At 36.3% G+C, this 21,026-nt stretch overlaps 2 protein-coding genes across 2 annotated transcripts in view; one reads left to right on the top strand and one right to left on the bottom strand.

The window, feature by feature from the left end:
- Positions 1–226, bottom strand: part of MOSPD2 (motile sperm domain containing 2) — a 61,222-nt gene extending 60,996 nt beyond the window's left edge. Inside the window, exon 1 of the mRNA XM_008573187.1 lies at positions 91–226. Coding sequence (XP_008571409.1) covers positions 91–99 — 9 coding nt within the window. The 5' untranslated portion in view covers positions 100–226. The remainder of the gene's footprint in view (positions 1–90) is intronic.
- Positions 227–3,784: 3,558 nt separating this feature from the next.
- FANCB (Fanconi anemia, complementation group B) overlaps positions 3,785–21,026 on the top strand; it is a 23,851-nt gene continuing 6,609 nt past the window's right edge. Inside the window, exons 1-5 of the mRNA XM_008573186.1 lie at positions 3,785–3,904; positions 6,578–7,591; positions 12,741–12,893; positions 13,684–13,773; positions 18,394–18,522. Coding sequence (XP_008571408.1) covers positions 6,647–7,591; positions 12,741–12,893; positions 13,684–13,773; positions 18,394–18,522 — 1,317 coding nt within the window. The 5' untranslated portion in view covers positions 3,785–3,904; positions 6,578–6,646. The remainder of the gene's footprint in view (positions 3,905–6,577; positions 7,592–12,740; positions 12,894–13,683; positions 13,774–18,393; positions 18,523–21,026) is intronic.

Genomic DNA, 21,026 nt, shown 5'->3' with positions numbered 1-21,026 from the left:
CCAGCCCACCTGCACCCCAGCGCATGGCCCCCAGCCTCAGAGCCGGCTTCCGGGTCCAGGGAGCCAGCAGCTGTGCAGTCGGCTTCTCACCTCGGCCATGATCGCGGTCGTGGATGTGACTACAGTTGCTGTCCCCGTCGCCCCTTCCACCGCCGCCGCCCGAGTATCTCATCACCCGCCAGCCCGGCCCAGAGGTAGACAGAGAAGGGCGGGAGGGGGAGGAGGTCGCGTGACACCGGAAGGCGGACGGAAGCGCCGCCGCACTGCCCAATCCGATGCGGCCTCCTGGGTCTGAAGGCGGGGCCTCCTGGGTCTGAAGGCGGGACCAGGCCCTCAGCCAGCGTCCCATTCGCTTCCCGTTCGGGCTCCGCCTTCCGTGGTCTCCAGCACTGCGGTCCCGCCTCCGCCAGCAGCGAGTTCGCGGGCCCTTCCCACGCTGATCTCCGCCTTAGAGAGCTGGGTAGGCGGTTCGCTTTTGCAACACTCCCCGGGGGCCCCGCCTCCTCAGCCTCCCTTGGCAACCGTCTCCCGGCAGCTCGCTAGGCTCTGCCTCCTCTGCGTTCGACGCAGTCTCCCGCCTGCGCCTCCCAGGGTGCAGCGCGCTGGCGGGAGGTTTCGAGCCGTGGGCGGTGCGGCCGCGTGGGGCGTCGGGAACGCGGCCGCTGCGCTGAGGTAGGGTAGGGCCGGCGCGTCTTCCCATCCTGGGCCTTCGCGGAGGGGGCGGCGGGGTTGGATTTGCTCCCCTTGTTCCCGCAGTGCAGGAGCGGGGGAAGGAATTGGGCGTCCCGGGCTGGCTCTGTCGTTCTGTGGAATGATAACCGGATTTTTAGTTCTTGCTATATTCGGAGATTTTTTCGCTTAAAACTTCCTTCATTCCTTTGACATCCTTCCCACTTGGAGTGTGAGATTAACATGGAAAATACCTTTGAAATCTTTAAGCTGAAACAGCTGTATAAAGGTAAAGATGAAAAGCGTCTTTCAGTTTATTGATTTAGTGATCAACGGAGGGGTGGTTCTGCCACCCAGGTAACCTTTGGCATTGTCTGGAGACATTTTTGGTTGTCATAGCTCGGGATGGGGGGGTGCAAAGGCTTCTAGTGGGTAGAGCCCAGGAACGTTGCCAAACATCCTTCAGTGCGCAGGACACCCCGAGGTTATCCAGCGCAAAATGTCAGTAATGCCGAGGTTGAGAAAGATTTACATTTATAAGGCACTAAAACAAATTTTATGTTTGTCGGTTAAAAAATAATAATTGAGAGGAAATCATTGCGCATACAATAGTGCCTTTTTTAAAAGTTGAAAGTTACTGAGAACTACAAAGAAGTTGTAAGAAAGCCCTCCATATTTCCATCATCCGTAGTCAGCCGTAATAACATGGCACTTTAGCATCTTTCGCCCCAGACTTTTGTATGTTTACATTTTTGGGCAACCCCCCCAAAAAAAACCTAAAAAACCCAAAACCGCACGGTTTAAAAACTTTTTGCATACATCCTTAAGAAATATTTCAGATATAATTAAAGTCTCCCTCTGGCTGCATTCCCGTACCCTGATATCCACCCCTTTGTGCAGAATCAACGGTCATTCAGAACTTGGCATGAAATTGTTCCAGTTTTTGTTTTTGTTTTGTTTTTGTTTTGACCAGACTGCCTGGGTTGGAATCATGGCTCTGTCATTTTTCATCTTTAGGCTTTTGAGATCCTGAAACTTGGCGACTCAGTTTCTCCATCTGTAAAATGGGATAGAAATAGTGCCTGTGGCATAAAAATGTTGTGAAGAATAAATGAGTAAATCCGAAGTTTTTAGAACAGTACTTGGCACTATCCCCTGAGACAACACTCAGGGATGTAGTCATTGTAGGTAAATAGAAAATAGGTAATGCTGTTTTTATGTGTTTTAATTTATATAAATAATATACTGCAGTATACATTTGTTTGCAACTTAATTTTCTCATTCATTTTATTTTTGAAGTCTAGCCATGATATACTCGTACATAGATCTAATTCATTCCTTTTAACTATTGTATGACATTCCATCTACATTTATTCATTACCCTATTTGAGGCCATTGAAATTTTTACTTTTTTAAAAAATTGCAGATAACAGCACAGTGAACATTCTAGAGCAGTGTCCTTGTGCTTATTTCTCTGGGCTTATATTTATTTCTCTGGGTTCATATCTAGAAATGAAATTGCTGGATAAATGCATTTCACTTTACTGCCAAATTACCTTCCAAAGTCATCTCTCCCTTTTATTAATAGTACTCATAATTATCTCCTAATTATTAGCTCAGTTTTCAATCGCACCTCACTCATCTTCAACATGGTTCCAAGGATCTTTACAATTAAGAAGTACAATCCTGTGGTTTCTGATTTTGAAATCTTTCAGTGATTTATCATTGCTTATAGGAGTAAGTTAGCAGTCCTTACTATGACTTAGAAAACCTTTAATTTAATCTTCCCTGATGCTCTAACTTAGTGAATCACCATTCCCCCACATTCACTGATATTTCCAGTATATTAAATATGCTGGGAAAGAGAATATCAATTCTTGGTAGGCCCCAACAAATAACTTCTACTTATGTAGGGAGAAAAACGTTTTAACAGTAGACCTATTTTGTAGCCGAGTTAATTTACTTAGGTTAACAATGTCATATATGTTGGAAAAAGGACATCTATTAGTATTATGTTTATAGGATTATGATCAGTATTATTAAGTGCAATTTTTTATTTGGGCATCTTAATTCTACCATTTTTCCAAAGATATTTTCTCTTAGTCGCAATTGATAGGGTTTCTTAACAGACTTTTTTGGATTTCATGTGCAGATATTATAGTGTTCTTCTAGGACCTTCCTGAACTACACGGATAGTTTATTTATAGAATTCTGAAATGTATAGTGCTAAAATGAATTTATTAACATTTAAAGAGAGTATCAAAAAAATGGGGGGGGATACCATGTTTATTTCAGGGGGCAAAGGTCAATAGAGAAGAGTGGATATTATAATTACATTAGCATATATATAAAAAATAGTTTTTTCTAGTATACACACATATCTTTTAATTCTATATGTAAAATAGATAGTCAACTTTGATGTATAGTAATACAGAACAGGAAAAGCTCCAAATAATTATGTATTACTTTATAAATAATCTGCTTCTAAATCCCACACCCCCAATAGCTGCAACAGGAGATAAAACTTAACTTATTTGAGTTACCTGTTTTCTTCTGTTGGTAGGTGACCGAGAGCATTGTGCTGATTAAACATTAGTTGTGACATTTAGTATTAAAATAAAATAGTAAAATCCTCACAGAGATTATTTTTGGTTGTTTTTAATGTTAAGAAATCTGAAAAACTGAGTAGGTTGTAAAAGACAATGAGTTCTTTTTTTTTTTTTTTTTCCCTTTTTTTGTCTTTTTTCATGACCGGTAATGGGATCGCAACCCTCGGTGTTGCGCCCGTACCGGGACCGGCAACGGGATCGCAACCCTTGGTGTTGCATCTGCACCGCGCTCAACCAGTGAGCGGACCGGTCTCTATATGGGATCCGAACCCTCGGTGGGAGCGCCAACGCGCTCCCAAGTGCCGCACTCTACCGAGTGCGCCACTGGGCCGGCCCGACAATGAGTTCTTAGATCTTTATCTCAGAGTATATAATTTTAATGCTTTTCTTTTTGAGAAATCTTCTAAGGAACCTGACATGTCTTTGGGAAATTTGAATTACATTATTATTCATACATTTTAATGTAATATAACTTATATGTTTATTTTCTTTAAAGTAAATGATAGTTTCATAAGTAAAAGCCACGCCTTTGATTTATCTATCTATTTTCTTTACTGATGAAGCTGAAACTACTTTGTGATACCTACTGTCCAAGATCTTTGCATTAATTGCCTAACAGCAAACCAGTAAGCCAGTGACTTCTACTCCTGATTTTGCACTGTGACAATATATTACCAGTTACTTCAGGTAATGAGTTTCATGAAATTCTCAAAAACAATAACATCAATTTAATTTTAAAAACAAATGCCATAGAATAAACTATTAGTTATCTATTGCTGAATAACAAATTACTTTAAAATTTACCAGCTTAAAACAACACACATTTATTATCTCATAATTTCTGAGGGTCAGGAATTTGGGAGCAGCTTAGCTGGGTGGTTCTGGCTCAGCGTCTCTCCCTAGGGCTGCAGTCATCTAATGGCTTGACTGTAGCTGTAGGATTTGATTCACATGGCTGTTGGCAGAAGGCCTAAGTCCTTTGCTGGTTGTTGGTAGGAAGCCATAGTTCCTTGCTGTGTGCACATCTCCATGGGGCTGCCTGAGTGTCTTAATGGTATGGCAGGTGGCTTCCCCCAGTGCAAGTGATCCAAGAAAGAGGTAAAAAAGGAAGCCACAGTGCTCTTTATGACCCAGTCTTGGAAGTCACACATTGTTACTTCTGCCCTATTTTGTTGGCTAGAAGCGAGTTAGGATGCCCAGCCCTCTTTCAAAGAGAGAGGAATTAAGTACCACTTCTTGATGGAAAGAATATCAGAGAATTTGTGAATAAGTGATGTATTTGGAAATGAAACAATAAGACTAATCTAATCTGCTTTTAAGTAGAATTGCCTCTGTAAATCAAAGTCATTGCTATAAAATGCAGGCTACTTTAAGTCAAATTTGCATATATGGTTCACAGTGATACTTTTTTTTCTAATTGGACTATTGGTCAATTTTTATAATTGGAGAACAAAACTTAAGCTTTTGGACTTTGCTTCTCATTCAGAGTAAAACAATATTGCTTGTAAATGAACTAGTGTTCAGTTATTTCTGAAACAGTTGAATTTCCTGGTGTACAAAATGATCCACAAGTAGGAGAAAAGAGTATGAGAGTTATTCCTAGTGAAGGGGGACCTTTCAGCATTCACCAGTCGTTAAGTCTGTAACTATTCTTTTGATATTTCTAAGGTTAGATACTGTATGAGCTGGAGCTGGCCGTTATGAAAATGATAGCAGCTAACATTATTTCCCGTGTGACAGGCTCTATTTCAAGTGCTTTATATTTAATTCCAGTACCTTGTGAGGTAGGTACTGTTATTACACCCCATTATATAGATGTGGATATGAGGCACAAAGTGTGTAAGTAACTTGCCCAAAGTCACACAACTAGTAAAAGGCAGACCCAGTGTTCACGTGGGTTCTCTAAGCATGTGCATTTCTGCTTAGCATATAGTAAGCAGTCAGTAGTGCTAAACACTGTTGAGGGAATGACTTAGTGTATATATCTATTGAATAAAGAGAGATCAACATCTTTTTTTATGTGTGTGTTCAATTTAGAGGATGTTCTGTTGTTCTTTATTCTATTTTACTAATTCTCTCAAGTTGCCTTTCTTTTTTTTTTTAAAAAAAAGATGACCGGTAAGGGGATCTAAACCCTTGACTTGGTGTTGTCAGCACCACGCTCTCCCAAGTGAGCTAACCGGCCATCCCTATATAGGTATCCAAACTCGTGGCCTTGGTGTTATCAGCACCACACTCTCCCAAGTGAGCCATGGGCTGGCACTTCAAGTTGCCTTTCTTAAAACCGGTTTGTTCACAGTAAGGGACAATAAGGTTAAAAGTTAGACTCAGGAGTCAGAGGGCCCTCTTGCAAATCTGTTGCCATTGTTAATTAGTATTGTAATTGCAGCTTAATGTTGTAATCTTGAAAAATTTTCTTACCTTCATTAAAATAAGGTTTTCTCATTTAAAAGATGGGATAAGAATACTTATTTTAAGAGACTAGTTGTGAGCATTAAATGAAATAACACATGTATTGTACCTGACATAAGCATGAATGATTGATAGCTATTATTTAATTCTTCTGTTCATTATAATAAGTTATATTAATCCTCAATTTTTTCCTACTTTGAATAAGAATAGTGAGTTTCTTCGGTCATAAAAATGCATTGTTTTTGTAAAGTAAGATTTATTTCTATTACTCCTATGGAGGTTTTTTTTTTAAGCCTTGTTATACCATCTCCTATTTTTATTTCTGGGGTTTCATTTTTGTTATGGAGCCTGTACGACCTTCTGTCTCTGGGAAGTAGGAGACCAATTGCCTGGGCAGCGAGAGCAGTCTAATTCAAGAATCACCATATTTGGGGAGAGACTGAGCTCTAAGACAATAAACCATTGACTAACTGAATTGTCATTTTAAAATGGCTAAGGCAGAGAGTTGGAAACCAGATTACAGTTGGTGGCTTTGAAACAGAGAAACTAGAACCCTCAAGGAATTCCCAGAGCCAGAAAGAATATCTGAATTCACTTTTAATAGAGCATCTAACTCTTAAATACATCCTGTTAACACATTCATTTATCTTTTTTGATGTAGTTGTTTTCATTCTTAGCAAGCTATGTTTTTTAAGGCATATACGGAAATAGTATTTGGGATATGTTTTTTTCCAGTAAGTGTGACATTGTCAAAATAGTATGAAAAGCTTAAAAATGTTTACTTAATAAAATTTATACTTACCTATGTGATAGTTCTCTTAACAGAGAAACATGTTCTCTTTTCAATTCTGCCTACTTCATGGCAGTTTTTCTCATTTCTTTTTTAGGTTTAAAGCATCAACTGGAAACAATTTGCATTTGAAAACTGGATCAACACAAAGACTTGATACAGTGGAATGACTAGCAAACAAGCAATGTCATCTAACGAACAAGAAAGGCTCTTGTGTTACAATGGGGAAGTCCTTGTTTTTCAGTTGTCTAAAGAAAATTTTGCAGATAAAGGGTCTGCGAAAACACCCATATTACATGTCAGAAGAATGGTATTTGACAGAGGAACAAGAGCATTTGTTCAGAAGTCCACTGGATTCTTCCACATAAAGGAAGAAAACTTAAAAATTATGTGTTGCAACTGTGTGTCAGATTTCAGAACCGGAATTAACCTCCCTTGCATTATGATACAAAGCAATAAAAAGATTAACGTTTTCAAATATATTCTACTGTTTCTTCACAGTACCAATAAATTTGAAAAGCGTTTGAGTTTTAAACTAGGCCATGAGTTGAAGGACAGCGTAAGGGTCCTTAATGGCCCTTCACTTATGTGGCGACATTTCAAAACATTCTTCTGTATCTCTTCTGAAACTGGCAAAGTTATTAGTGTGTTATATGACTTTTCTTCTGTTCATTGGGTAGGGGAGATTGAAAATCTAGGTATGGTTTTATTGGGACTAAGGGGATATTATCTATCTGAGAAAGGATGCACCCAAAAGTATTCAAAATCAGATTATGCAATTCAGAATACCAAATTTTGTGTATACTCTCTTGAATGTCAAGAAGTATTAAGTGATACGTACATCATCCCTCCTGTTTATAGCAGTCTGGTAACTTGTGTGCATGTCTGTGCAACTAAGATTGTCAACAACCAGTTAAGGATGTCTCTGATTGTCCTTACTCAAAAGAATCAGCTGATTTCATTCCAAAATGGGACTCCTCAAAGAGTGTGCCAGCTTCCATTTGAAGATCCTTGTGCAGTTCAACTTATGGATTCAGGTGGAGGAAACCTCTTTTTCATCATATCCTTTAGGTCCAATGATGTTTGTGCTGTTTGGAAAAAGAGCTTTCAGGTACACTATTTATTCTCATGATAATTTAGTTGGTGGTCTTAGACTTTTTAAGCATTTCTGTGCTTTATAGAGTTGATCATGGAGTCTTATTATCTAAGTCAGTTTTCAGTGCTACACTTAAAATCATATATATATTACATCATTCTTTTTTCTTAAGGTTACCTGAGTACTACCTGACAGTAGTTTTTTTTTGCCTTGCCATTTTGAGTCATAAAGACTTTGAGTTGTTTGGAAATATATAAATCAATATATAACTATAATTATATGTTTGTCTTATAACTATTTCTAATTTTTATTAATGTTATAATATATATTTTCACTTATAGTAATATTATTAGTGATTTGACTTCATAACCCTTACTAGAAAATTCAAATCAGTTCAACTTTTTAAAAGTTGGTAATTATCTATTTAAATTTTTGTCTCCCTCTATTTCTGAAAATGAAACATAAATTCCTTGAAATGTATTATTATCCCTTTAGAGACAAATAATTGTTCTTCAGAGACAAGTGGTATTACTTTTTCTAAAACCTGTTGCTTAGAGATTTTTATTATGTTATACAGTGGACCCTTGAACAACACCGGGGTTAGGGGCATGGCCCTCCCCCTTAGTGGGAAATCTGCATAACTTTTGACTCCCCCAAAACTTTACTAATAGACTGCTGTTGACCAGAAGCCTTACCGGTAACAAACAGTTCATTAACACATATTTTGTATGTTGTATATATTCTATGCTGTATTTTTACAATTAAGCTACAGAAAAGAAAATGTTAAGAAAATCATAAGGAGAAAATACATTTACAATACTGTATGTACTGTACATATATTTATAGAAAAAATCCATGTATAAGTGGATCCATGCAATTCAGACTCATGTTTTTCAAGGGTCAGCTGAGTTTTGAAACTCAGAGCTGACCTTTGAGCAAATATTCACGTATTATAGTCTTCTCTTTTAATGTAAAGTTTGGAAATTGCCTTAAAATACTCACTGGTATTGAGTGTTCAATAACAGGTAAAAAGGCACAGAAAATGAATAGGAAATTGGAGGTATGTAACGGGGTGTTTCCACCAATAATATTTTTCTGACCCTGATTTTTTTGGTAACATTACATCCTCTCGGCTTAAGATGTATATCAACTCATTCAGTTTTGTGATTCGAAGTGTTCATAAATCAAGACAAATCATCATTACTAGTCAGAAATGTCTCTTCCAAAAGTATTTTATAGTACATTATATAACTTTTTAAGTTTTACTGCTTTATTTTGTGTACTCCTGTCCATTTAATTGGAAGCTCAACTAAAATTTTTATCATTATATTATCACCTTGGTATGGAATATTGATATACTTTTTTTGTATGTGAATTGTTACATTGTGTGTTTGTGTGTGGAAATGTCAGGTTGGAATTGTGTTTTATCAGGCTTTGCCTTATAAATTACCTTTATGTTAATAGGGATTATGTTTAATTTCTGTAATACATATTCAACCTCTATAATATGTAGAGGACTTAAATTCTCAAAAGAAAAATAATTTGAGAGCTATCCTGTTTTACTTTGAAAGCAGTCTTTAAAAAGCATGTTGTACATTTATTTGGGAGGTATTTGAAAAGTAACATTTTGTCTTTTTCTAGTCTATTTGCCTTTGGAGAAATGGTAGAGGGACAAAAAAACATCTGATATACCCTATAATCCTTATTGGGGTCAGCGTAATGGAAAGAACACACTTAACCTGGGTTTGAATCCCAACTGAGCAGTTTACTACTGTTGCCTTAAGGAATGTGTTTAATTCTTGTGAACTCATTTTCCTCCTTTATTAAAATGGGACTGTTGGGAAAATGGAACAATTTGGTCAGGCTCCCCTTGCCTCGAGCCAGTTCAGGGTCGTTTGGTAAACATTGTGTGTGTGGGTGGAGTAAGTGCACCTGCATGGCAGCACTGCTTTGGCTGGTGTTATACTGCTTCAGGCGTCTGCCCTGCGCGGCCATGTTTTTTTCCAGACCTGCAGCTTCCAAGGACCGTGTGGCCAGTTACCTAGCTTATAGACCTGCGTGAAGGGGTCTGGTGACCCAGCCTGGTGTAGCGGGGTCTGGTGACCCAGCCTGGCATGTGAAGGGTTTGTGACCCAGTCTGTGAATGGGCTTGAGGGGTCTGGGAGCTCCAGACTCAGCCCTAGCACAACCATTGGCCCAGTCGGTGCAGGATTACCAGCAGGTAAAAGAGCCTGACAACTAGCATGGTCACCTAGCTTTACAATTGGCGTCACGAACAGGATTAAGAGCTAGACAATTGGCACTGTGAGGATTCCAGGCCCTACTTAGCCTTAGCTTAGCAGTAGCTAGACAGGGACCATCTGGCCTCTGAGAGGGGAGGATTAAATCAAATGATATTGTAAAGTGCCTTGCACAGTGCTTGGTGTATAGGAGGAGCTCAGTAAGCAGTAGCTATTTTTATGTTAGACAAGGGCCAGGGCTGTCATCAGTTACCTGCACCTATCCAAGGTCCTCTATTCACTTGGATAAGGAAAAACATTTCCCTCGCACTTCATTAATTCAATGGAATATAGTCCTCACTTCCTTGAAGTGTGTCCCATTTGGACACTGTAAAGCTCTGCCATTAACATGTTACTCAAAGCAGGAGACTGCATCAGTCCCTATAGGAGGGTTTGTAACTGCTGCCTCCTTGACTTGAAGTGTGATCTAGGGTTTTCTCTCTACAATGGACCACTATCCTTTCTACAAATTACTTACCTAAATCCCTACTGATTTTTTACCCCCTGTAAGCTACCTCTTCAGGGATTCTGTACTTCTAAGCTGCTCTCAAATGCCCTGTTTTGAAAGCTCTGGAGCCACACCTGATATCTACAAGAAAATGTTTCCAAATTGCCTCTAACCTTGCCACTCTGGGCATTTTGCAGCTCCTGCCTCTATCTTGGTGTTACATTTACAAGTATATTCATCTCCTTTAAAAAAAAGGGTGGGGATATAGCTTAAGGTAAAATATACTATTGTAAAAATAAGAGTGAAGGCTAAGTATCTAGAAGTAAAGTGGGGACGGGAGATAATCATGTCAGGAAACCTAGGTTAAGGGAAGTAATTGCATTTGAGCAATTACACTCAGTTTAGCAGCTAAGACAAAAAATGTAAATATAGCAGGTTTTACAATTGAATGGAACATACTATAAGGGAAAGTTTTTTTCTAACATTGAGTTCTGAGAGGAATTTACTGTTTGTGGTATTGTGTAAGAGGTTTTGGATAATAAAATGAATACCTTATTTAAAAAAATGGGTCTTCGATAGCAGTTTTGCCCTAAGACAGAAAGCAACAGAAGCAGTCTTAATTTATATTGGCTATGGATCCATCTATTCACCCTTTTACTACCTCATTCCAAGAAGGAATGAAGGCAGCTTACAAAGATAGGTAAAATACAAGTATAAATAATGAAAATCAAGTTTAATGTGTTCCCAGGTCAGTTGTTCATAAAAGCTCCAAGTATAATGTTTAATCCAGTGATAGGACTTGAAACAGCTGAGTCTAGAGGAATACATGATCAACTTTTCTCTTAGGCTTTCTGTCTTGAGTAGAAATTGCCTCTGCAAGTTTCAGCACGAATCTGTATAGCAGGCATTTCAAAACAGGTCATTGTCAAGTATACCTGAAGCACAGAAATTGGTGTGTTGTCGATAGAGGTTAATATGTTCTAGAGCTGTGCTGTCTAATACGGTAGCCACTAGCCATATGTGGTTATTCAACATTTGAAATATGGCTAGTCTGAATTAAAATGTGTTATAAATGGCAAATACACACCAGATTTTAAAGACTTAGGAAAAATAAGAGCAAAATATCTTTTTTTTATTATATTGAATTGAAATCATAATATTTTGGATATACTAGGTTAAATATATTAAAACTAATTTCACTTTTTCTTTTCACTGCTACTAGAAAATTAAAAATTATATGTATGTCTTGCATTTGTGGCTCACCTTCATTTCTATTGGATAGCACTGTTCTAGAGCTATAGATTGCACATTTGAGTGTACATGCATGCATGCACAGCTCTGCGGCGTTTGCCTCCCAAGCACATTCTTATTACTACTCTCTCCCCATAGTTCATTATATTCCATGATAATCATGGGAAGGTGGGAGGAAGGAAGGATATGGGTTTACAAATAAGCTGCCTCCCTGCACAAGTAAAGAATCACAGCTTTAGAAATTAGCCTCATAGGGACAAGATTGATATTTGGTTATGTAGATTGAAGAGCCTTCCTTAAATTCTTGCGTTAATTTCTCTAATGCAAGTCACTGTCCTGTATCATCTAGATGATTTATTTATACTTGTGGGATTCTGAGTGGGAGTTTTAGCTTTTCTGCCGCAGGGAGAAGGGAGATCTGATCCGCCTGATGTTAGTTTTCCAGGGGACCAATCTGGAGCCTTTCAGCTTTATGGGCCTTTAAGAAGTTGTCTTCTATTTTAAACTTGGGATCTCATGTTCTGATATAAACTGACAAAATCATTTCATTAGGCTAGGACAGTTCTAAGTGTCCCACTATTAGGGTTCCTCACCTTTTGTGCCGCTGACATCACTATGTTCCTTCCCCCTACAAACATTGTTTAAGGTATTAAGTTCACCTTGACTCTGTTATACATTATTCTGCTTTGGGAGCTCTCAAAGTGTCTACTAGGTTACCTAATGCAACTGAATTCCTTGGGTAATTGGTTTGATCGTAAATACATACCCACTAAGGTTTATGGGAATGAGGCTCAACCTTAAATTAGCCGTGCTAAAGAATCTTCACTAGAGTTTTACTCGTGATAAATGTTAGAATTTCTAAAAGATTTAGTCTTGAAAAGTGTTATAATTTATAAATAGATTATATAAAAGTTTAATGTAGAAATCAGGAACGTGTCATTCCCTGGACAAACATTAATAAAATATTAAATCTAAGTACCTTGCTATCTATAAAGTTGTTATAACTCCTTATGTTTTTTGAAGCCCCGGTATCTTTATTTTAGTTTTTACACTACCATTTTTATTACTCATTTGTAAGACTGAGGATAACAAATTATGTGTAAAGGAAACAAAAGGACTTTAATTAGTTTTTTTCACATCTGATTTCTTTTCCTTACTTTATTCTTCCTTTAATGCTCCATTTCAGGTTGCTGCTAAATGGGAAAAACTTAGCTCAGTACTGATAGATGACTTCATTGGAACTGGAACTGAACAAGTACTGCTACTTTTTAAGGACTCCTTGAACTCAGATTGCCTGACTTCATTTAAAATAACAGACCTTGGCAACATGAACTATTCAGTAAGTTCTATTATTATACATATACTTGAAGAACCATTTTAGAAAAGTTAAGTGCTTAAAAGCTTTTGACCCACCATTTAAATATTTGTGATTTTATACTTAAAGTTAACTTTTGAACTTTAGAAATACATGGATTGAATCTTTTAAATATATACATTGAATGTCCTTTCAACTAATGTCATGCAAATTGACTGTGTTTTTGATATAAATTTGGAATATAGTATATCTGGTGGTTAATCAAGTGACAGTAATACTATAAGTTAATTTTACTATTGCTTCTGCAAATCACATTTTATACCAATAAACATTATAGTATTGGATTAATTAAGGAATAGAATGAAGTGAAACTGCTTTGTTAAAAAAAGTAACAGCTCAAAATAGCTTGAGATTTTGGGCATAAGGGAAATTATACCCCTGAAGTTTCAGATCTGTACAAAATATCTCCAAGCCTCAGTTTTTTTTCATTTGTAAAATGAGGATAATTCTTATTTTCTTTAGTTATGGGATTTTAGGATTTTATAAAATGCTAATAAGCTGATATTTGGAAAGCAGTATACAAATGTTAGGTGGTAATAGTAGTAATTATAATAATTTTTTTGTAGTTATAAGAAGATAATGGGAAAATATATAATTTGTCTTTTATTGTGTATAACATGGGGCTCTTAGACTGGATAAATTTTAATTGTATTTTGTTAATCTTATGAATTTTCAATTTATTTCCAAATTTCAGCTTTAGTATTATTTGGTTTTTTTTTTTTTTTTTTTTTGTTTTTTTTTTTGTATTTATTAGAGTGAACTGTTGGATTGCAACGAAGATGATTTATTTGAAGACAGACAGCAGTATTACTTGGTGGTTTCACCTCTGGAAAGAAGATTGAAAGTTAGTGTCTGTGTTTTTTGCTTTTGCTTTTTGATTAGTGCTATTCTAAATGAAGTAAAGAACATTGAAAGAAAGGCCCTTAAAGTATAAGCAACTCAGTGCTTGGGGAAAAAAAATGGTATTTCAAAGGATCTTTACCTTTTCGGCACCTCTATAAAAACTATTATGGCATTACTTATAAATGTATCATCTAAAAAGGATACTCTTTTGTAGTAAGATTATATAGATTTAATAAGCCTCATGAGAGAAAATATAAGAGGCTCACTTCTGAACACATTCTTTCTATAGCATCACTATACCACAGTATCTTTTTTATAAGGGTGGTGAATATGATAAATCATAACATGTTCCAAACATGAACAGTTTACCTCTAAGTTTTCCCTAAAAAGCTCCCTAAAAAGAGTTTTCGATTTTTTTCTAAATGTACCAAAGTAATTCACAGTTCCTGTAAAATACTGAGACTATGCAAAGAAATATTAAAAAGAAACTAATGATTACCTGTGATTTCACAACTGAGAAATAACCAGTTATAACATTTTGGCATGTATATTCTTGCAAATTTTTTTATGAACATATGCAAATTTATATGGAAATGCGATTATAAGATGTGTATCCTTTTGTAACCTGACTTTTTTGTTTATAAAAATTTTCAAATATATAGAAAAAAGTTCCAAGAATACGGGGATTATCTCTGAGGTCTCCATGAAGATTCAACTATTGTTACTTTTTAAAATCATATTTGTCTTATCTGTTTGTGTTTGTGTGTGTGTGTGTGTGTGTGTACATTTTTGCAGAGCCTTTTGAAAGTTATAATACTTCACTCCTATGTATTTCAACAGGAATCTTCTAAAAATACATTCTCCTGTGTAACCACAACGCCATTATTACAATTAGAAAATTAATAATGATTTCTTAATTTTGTTTACTATCTAGTCCATATTCAAATGTATTCAGTTGTCACAAAAATATTTTTTATGGCTGCTGTTTTCAGAATCTAATCAAAGTTTGCTCTTGCATTTGATTATAATATCTCTACTTGGTCTTTTAATCTAGAACAATGCCCCCTCTCCCCATGTTTTAAATGACAGTAATGAGGGGGCCAGGCTAGTTGCCCCTCCTTTTGGATTTGTCTGACTGTTTCCTTGTGGTGTCATTTAACTTTTTCCTCTGTCCCTGCGGTTGAAAAACTTTTTCTGGAAAGACCCGATAATATATATTTATACTTTGCAGGCCCTTTAAAAATTATTTTGCAACTATTTCAGTTATTAAAGTGAATTCATTTATTCAAATGAATAAATGCTTATTAAATACATATTAGATATGAATGTGAACAGTAGAAAAATAATAATTGTGGAAAAAAATTGTAACACATGAAAAAGGATTAATATCCTTAATATAAATGTTCATTCTTATACATTATTATTGGGAATCTAAAGTGTCTCAACTTTCTCAGAGGGAAACTTGTTATAGCGACTTAAATATGAATTTCACATGTGTTTTTTACTCCCACAGTTTCACTTCTAATAATCCATTCTAGGCATGAAGGTGATTTTACAAGAATGTTTGTGTAGTGTTTATAAACAATAATACTGGTCAAAATCTAAATATCCATCATTAGGAACATCGTAAATAAATTATGATATACCTGAATTATGGAATACTATGCAGCTGTCAAAAAGAATAAGGTATATCTTTATACTAATTTAGAAAGATACCAAAATAGTTTAATTTATGAAAGCATGACTTTATGAAGGTTTAATTAATGAAGCAGGACCAACTTTCCTGATTAAAAACAACCAAAATGATAGATGAAATATTTTTTAAAAATCTTTTTAAAAGCTGACAATGTAAGAATAAGTTATCAAGCCAAACTTTCAAGGCAGGAACCCAGAGAGGTAAGCAGAACACTGATGCTACTTTTGCCCTGGAAGCATGGGTAATTGAAATAAAGCAGTGATGCCCCAGGTGCAGAAATGAACATAAAATCATCTCTGGAAATACACATTTATCCTAGGCCTCATATAAATCCCACAAGTAATTTTTCAAAGAAAATGAGCTGCCCACACAATAACTAAGCACATAAAGAAACAAGACATCATGAGTAACTATTCACAGAAAATAACCAAAAATCATTTCTGTCAATTAAAAACACATTGAAATAAAAAACAGATTACTTTTGTAGTTAACTCAGAGGTGGAAGAGATGCAGAGCAAATTAGTGAACCAGAATATATTATATATACTATTCAGAAGGTAGCACAGAGACAAAGAAGGAAAATGTGAAAGGTTTTAAACAAAATAGAGGGAAGGAAGGGACAAATGAAGGTGGAGGGATAAGAGATAGTTGAGTGTCCATTTTGTTTCAAGCATCCACTTGCTGATAGTAGCTCTCAATGTGGATAATAAAGTTCTAAGTATTGGAAGGCCTTTTACAAATTAAGTCTACCTTCCCCCCATTTTACACCTGAGGAAACAAATGGAGAGCCAGAAAGGTTAAGTGACTTGCAGGGTTAGAACTAGAGTCCATTTCACTGTCCTTTCTCCCATGAAATTTGTTTTTCAATCAATTGTGACAGGAAATATGGGAAAACCAGGACCTTAGAGGATGTACATATACAGGAGTTTTCAGAGCAGCACTATTTGTAATACTCCACAGCTGGGCTTAACCCCAAAAAAGCCCATCAGTGGAAGAATGGAGAAGTAAATTGTGGTAGTCATATGATGGAATACTGTAGGTCAATGAAAGGAACAAACTATAGCTTCTAGTGACAACATGGGTGACTCTAAAACCTAGCACATACTGAATGTTTTTATTTGTAAAAGGTTCAGAAACAAAATGACACAAAAAACTAAAAATATTCCTTAGGAATTCATACAAGGTTGGTAAAATTATGAAGACAAACAATGAAGTTATCTTAAAAGGCCAGGGTAGTGTTTCCTCCAGGGGAGAGAGGGAAGTTTATGATTCCAGAGGGCCCACAGCCCACGGGCAGTTCCTGGAGTGCTACTTATTGATATGGGTGTAGTTACATGGGCATTAACTTCATTATTAGTCTGTAAACTATTTTTTTTTATTGTACACTCTTCTGCATGTATGGTAGAGATCACAACAAAGCACAAAAAAGCAAGGTTCAGTGTCATGCAATACAATATGCTTATGTATTTGGGGGTAGGTCTTTTATTTGTGGGGAAGAGAAAGAAAGCATTCCTTAACACAAACGTGGAAAAGTTCTGGAAAGGTAAACAATCTATTGGCTGTGTGAATGGGATTGATTATCTAGGAAGAGAAGGTGAGGTGTACTTTTATACTGTTTGAATTTCTTACCATGTCTAACTTTATTTTTGTAGTTTTATAACAAAACTTCACAGCATAGATTAACTAGTTTAGTGATTCACTATTTCATCCTGGAGTAGGGGAGGGCATATTGAGGAGAGGAGGGAAGAGAGAACACTGATAATTTCCAAGGGTGCATTTTCTATCTGTGCACGTAGTCCTTTCTTCCATTCCCTACCCTTCTAGCAGCTCAGATGTGGCCGTATACTTCTGATGAGTATATCTCCCTCCCCCCAAGTCATGAATTACTGAGTGAATGAGTGATGGAGTGTGAATGATGTGGAGCCCATAGAACTACATCAACATAAGTTTTAAAACATTAGCTAGACACTTTACATACTTTGTGCAGTGAGGTAAGGTATGGAAATAATTTAGTCTACACCCTACAACTTGTATTCATTGATAAGAAGAATTTACCTACCTTAAAGTTTAGTTTAACAGACAGGAATTCAAAAAAGGGATGCATTTTGTTTTTTAAATCTAGAAAAACATGTTTTCTTAAAAGCCCAATTAATAAACAGCCTCAGATACTCATCTGAAATGAAACAACTTCTGTCGGTTCAATGACACTACTCTTTAAATTTTCAGTAGCAAAATATATTTCATGAATGTTTCATCCTTAGTGCTGAAATCTATTATCTGGTATAATAAAAGGAATGGATTGCTCTATGCCCAGTCCAGAGCCAAATTATTATTATTTTCAGTTTTTTTTTTTTTTTTCAGTAGAGTCGACCGTAGCACTGTTTATTAGCATAAAAATAAACTTATGACAATTTGGGGGTCATTTTGTGTTTTTAAAATTTTGCTATAAAGGTTATATGAACAGAAGATTTCAAACAGTATCAAATTAAAAGTGATCCTTTCTATTCATGATGTCTTTGCTTATGTGGATGCTTTGTTTTTGAATCTGAAATTATTTCAGCAACAAGAAAAAGATTTTTTGTGTGTGGGGAGAGTATTTGTGGGCCTCAATTTTTAATTCATTTTGATTCCTAGTTACTTAATTGGATGCTGATGCATTGGCATTCTCTCAATTTGATATATTAACTATATTGCAGTTATTTGCTGTATTTTTCTTTGAAAGAAAAAAAAATCACATTTTTTTTTTGGTAATTAGAGACTTAAAATCAATAAATAAAACAGTTTTGCTCCGAGAAGTATTCTCTGCTTTTCTGTAGAAAAATGAATCAATAAGCACATTTGGAGAAAGTACGTCCTGAATTAATGGCATGTCCAGTTTCGTTTGAAATTATACCTCTGGCAACTATTTTTCTTTCTACTTTACAGGTTGGTTTGGCCTCTGTTCGGGAATTACAGCAGCATCTCTTTCTTAAGGAAAAAATTATTTCAAAATCTTGCAAAGCTTTAATAAACCTGATTCAAGGGAAAGATGATAGTACATTGAGTGCAGAAGAGGTAAAATTAATCATATGACCATTTTATCATTTTGTGAATTGAAAATCTGTGGGCTATTGCAGAGTTACTTAAATTGGAATATTGGAACATATTAGAAAATGCTGCTCAGTGGATCAAGAAGAAAAGTGGCAGGGATTATAGTGGTGGACTTTTATGACATTGAAAAATATTTGCTTAAGGAGCTAATATTTTACTAGTTTGCATAAAATTCTGTAGGATATTAAAACCTCAGCTATCAGGAATCTTAGGGAACAAGTCCTTTTGTTTGAAAAAGATTTAACTATTAAACTTTTCTTTTGTATGGTTTGGATAGAAATTACTTCTAAGTGAATTTTATATTTCCTGAGTTCTTGAATAGAATATACTGAGCATTATTTAACCTTGTATTGGTGATGACATAATTTCAATATTACTGTAATAATTGTTCTTTTACTCTGTTGCATTGTTCATTTCTAAGGATGTTCATTCTTCTAGTAAATGTCCCTAAATTGCTATGTTTTTTTAGCCCCTCTATCTGCCTTTTATAATTTATTCTCTTTTTCCTTGTGGCTGACCATCATAAGAACCTCTTTGGGTACCTTATAGTTACTTATGCTGTACAGTGACATAGAAAGTTAGCAAAAGCTGTTCAGACTTCATGAAAATAATATTTGTGCACATTTATTCCATACAGAGAAAGACACAGCATAGCAAAATTACACATAAGAAAAGCTGAACATAGAGAAACTTATGTTGCATTTTATTCCCTCAGGTCACTTTGGTTCCTAGCTCTGACTTCCTTCCAGGTTGACCATTCTCGTCATGGTCTATGCCTTGTGTCTGTATTTCAGTCTTAGCAATATGAGGGTTTTGGTCCAAAATACAATCCTGTTAATGTAAAAAACACAACAAAAGCACATCATGTTGCATTTCTGCATTACTGTCTTAATTTCCTGGGAAACCTCATGAAAGTCATTGTTAAAATTAAGTTTCCCCATTTCCCTTTCCTACCTCACCTTAACCATTTTGCCAATATTAGAAAGGGAAAGGAATGTTTAGAAATTTATGTATTGGAACCAGTATGTGTGAGGCCCCATTTTTGGCCCTTTACATTGTTAATTTTAAAAGTATGCCTGGCAGATAGTAAAAATTTCCTCAGGTTTCAGATGAATAACCTGCCTCAAGATCTCACAGCTACTGGCAGAACCATCAAATTCCTAGGAACATGTTTAGTCCACTACAGTAGACACCTGCCCCCCTTATCCAGGGGGCATACATTCCAAGACCTCCAGTGGATGGCTGAAACCGCAGATAGTACCGACCCCTAGCCGAGGAATGACAAGATCACCTTTTCACTTAAAGGAAGCACTTTATGGCTTTTCTTTGGCATATGCAAATTGCCAGCATCATTACTCTTGTGCTTCTGGGGTCATTATTAAGTTAAATAAGAGTGGCTTGAATGCAAGCACTGTGATATCATTGCAGTCGATCTGACGGAACTATGATGTCTACTAAATGACCAATGGGTGGGTAACAAATATGGCATGGGTGGGACAGAGCTGGAAGGCCTGAGATTTCATCACACTACTCAGAACAGCATGCGACTTGAAACGTGAACTGTTTATTTCTGGGATTTTCCATTTAATATTTTCAGACTGCAGTTGACCACAGGTAACTGAAAATGTGGAAAGCAAAACCACAGATAAAGGAGTACTATTGTTTGTGTAAGTGCCCATTCTTTTTTTAGTAATTACCACATAGAGAGGCAGTATAGAGTAATGATTAAGGTAGAGCATGTGCTCTGGAACCAGTCTGTTTCAGTTCAAATCCCAGCTCTGCTACTTGCTAGCTGTGTGACCTTGGGCAAGTTACTTATCTTCTTTATCTATAAAATGTAGATAATAATACTACTGTCCTAGGGTACTAGGATTATTGTGAGGGTTAAATGAATTGTTACATGAATGACATTTAGAATAGTGCCTGGCATAAAGTAAGCATTCAATAGATGTATATTATTATCATCATTACTGCTACTCCTACTACTACTATTATAAATCAGTATGTGTGTGGAAATGAGTGAGTGTGGTCTGGACTTTAAGAATAAAATTTTAGCAGTAATCTGTAAGCAGTCCAAAGATAGTTTAATCACTTTTATTCATACAGAAGTTTACAGTTACAGGCTTAGTGCAAGTCACTGATAAAATACTGATTGGATTGTTTTCAGTATGCCTGGGGTATGTGTTGTCAGATTATTTTTCAAAATGGACTCCAGGTTTACGTTCCTGCTTGCTCTATGTTGGATGCCCCATCTTGTTTCCAGTCATGCCATGCTTCTTGATTGGAGTAGATAGTTAATTATATATGCTTTATAAATTTTATTTTAGTAAATTGTGTGTAATCTATAATCTATTATAATTTATTTTTAAATGGTTAGGCCGGGCCAGCCCGGTGGCGCACTGCTACAGTGTGCCGCTTGGGAGCACAGCGGCGCTCCCGCCGAGGGTTCGGATCCCACATACAGACCG

The sequence above is a fragment of the Galeopterus variegatus genome, unplaced genomic scaffold (assembly GCF_000696425.1).
Source record: "Galeopterus variegatus unplaced genomic scaffold, G_variegatus-3.0.2 Scaffold888, whole genome shotgun sequence".
Lineage (NCBI taxonomy): Eukaryota > Metazoa > Chordata > Mammalia > Dermoptera > Cynocephalidae > Galeopterus > Galeopterus variegatus.
The sequence above is the reverse complement of the archived record's forward strand: the minus strand, read 5'-3'. Positions and strand labels throughout refer to the sequence as shown.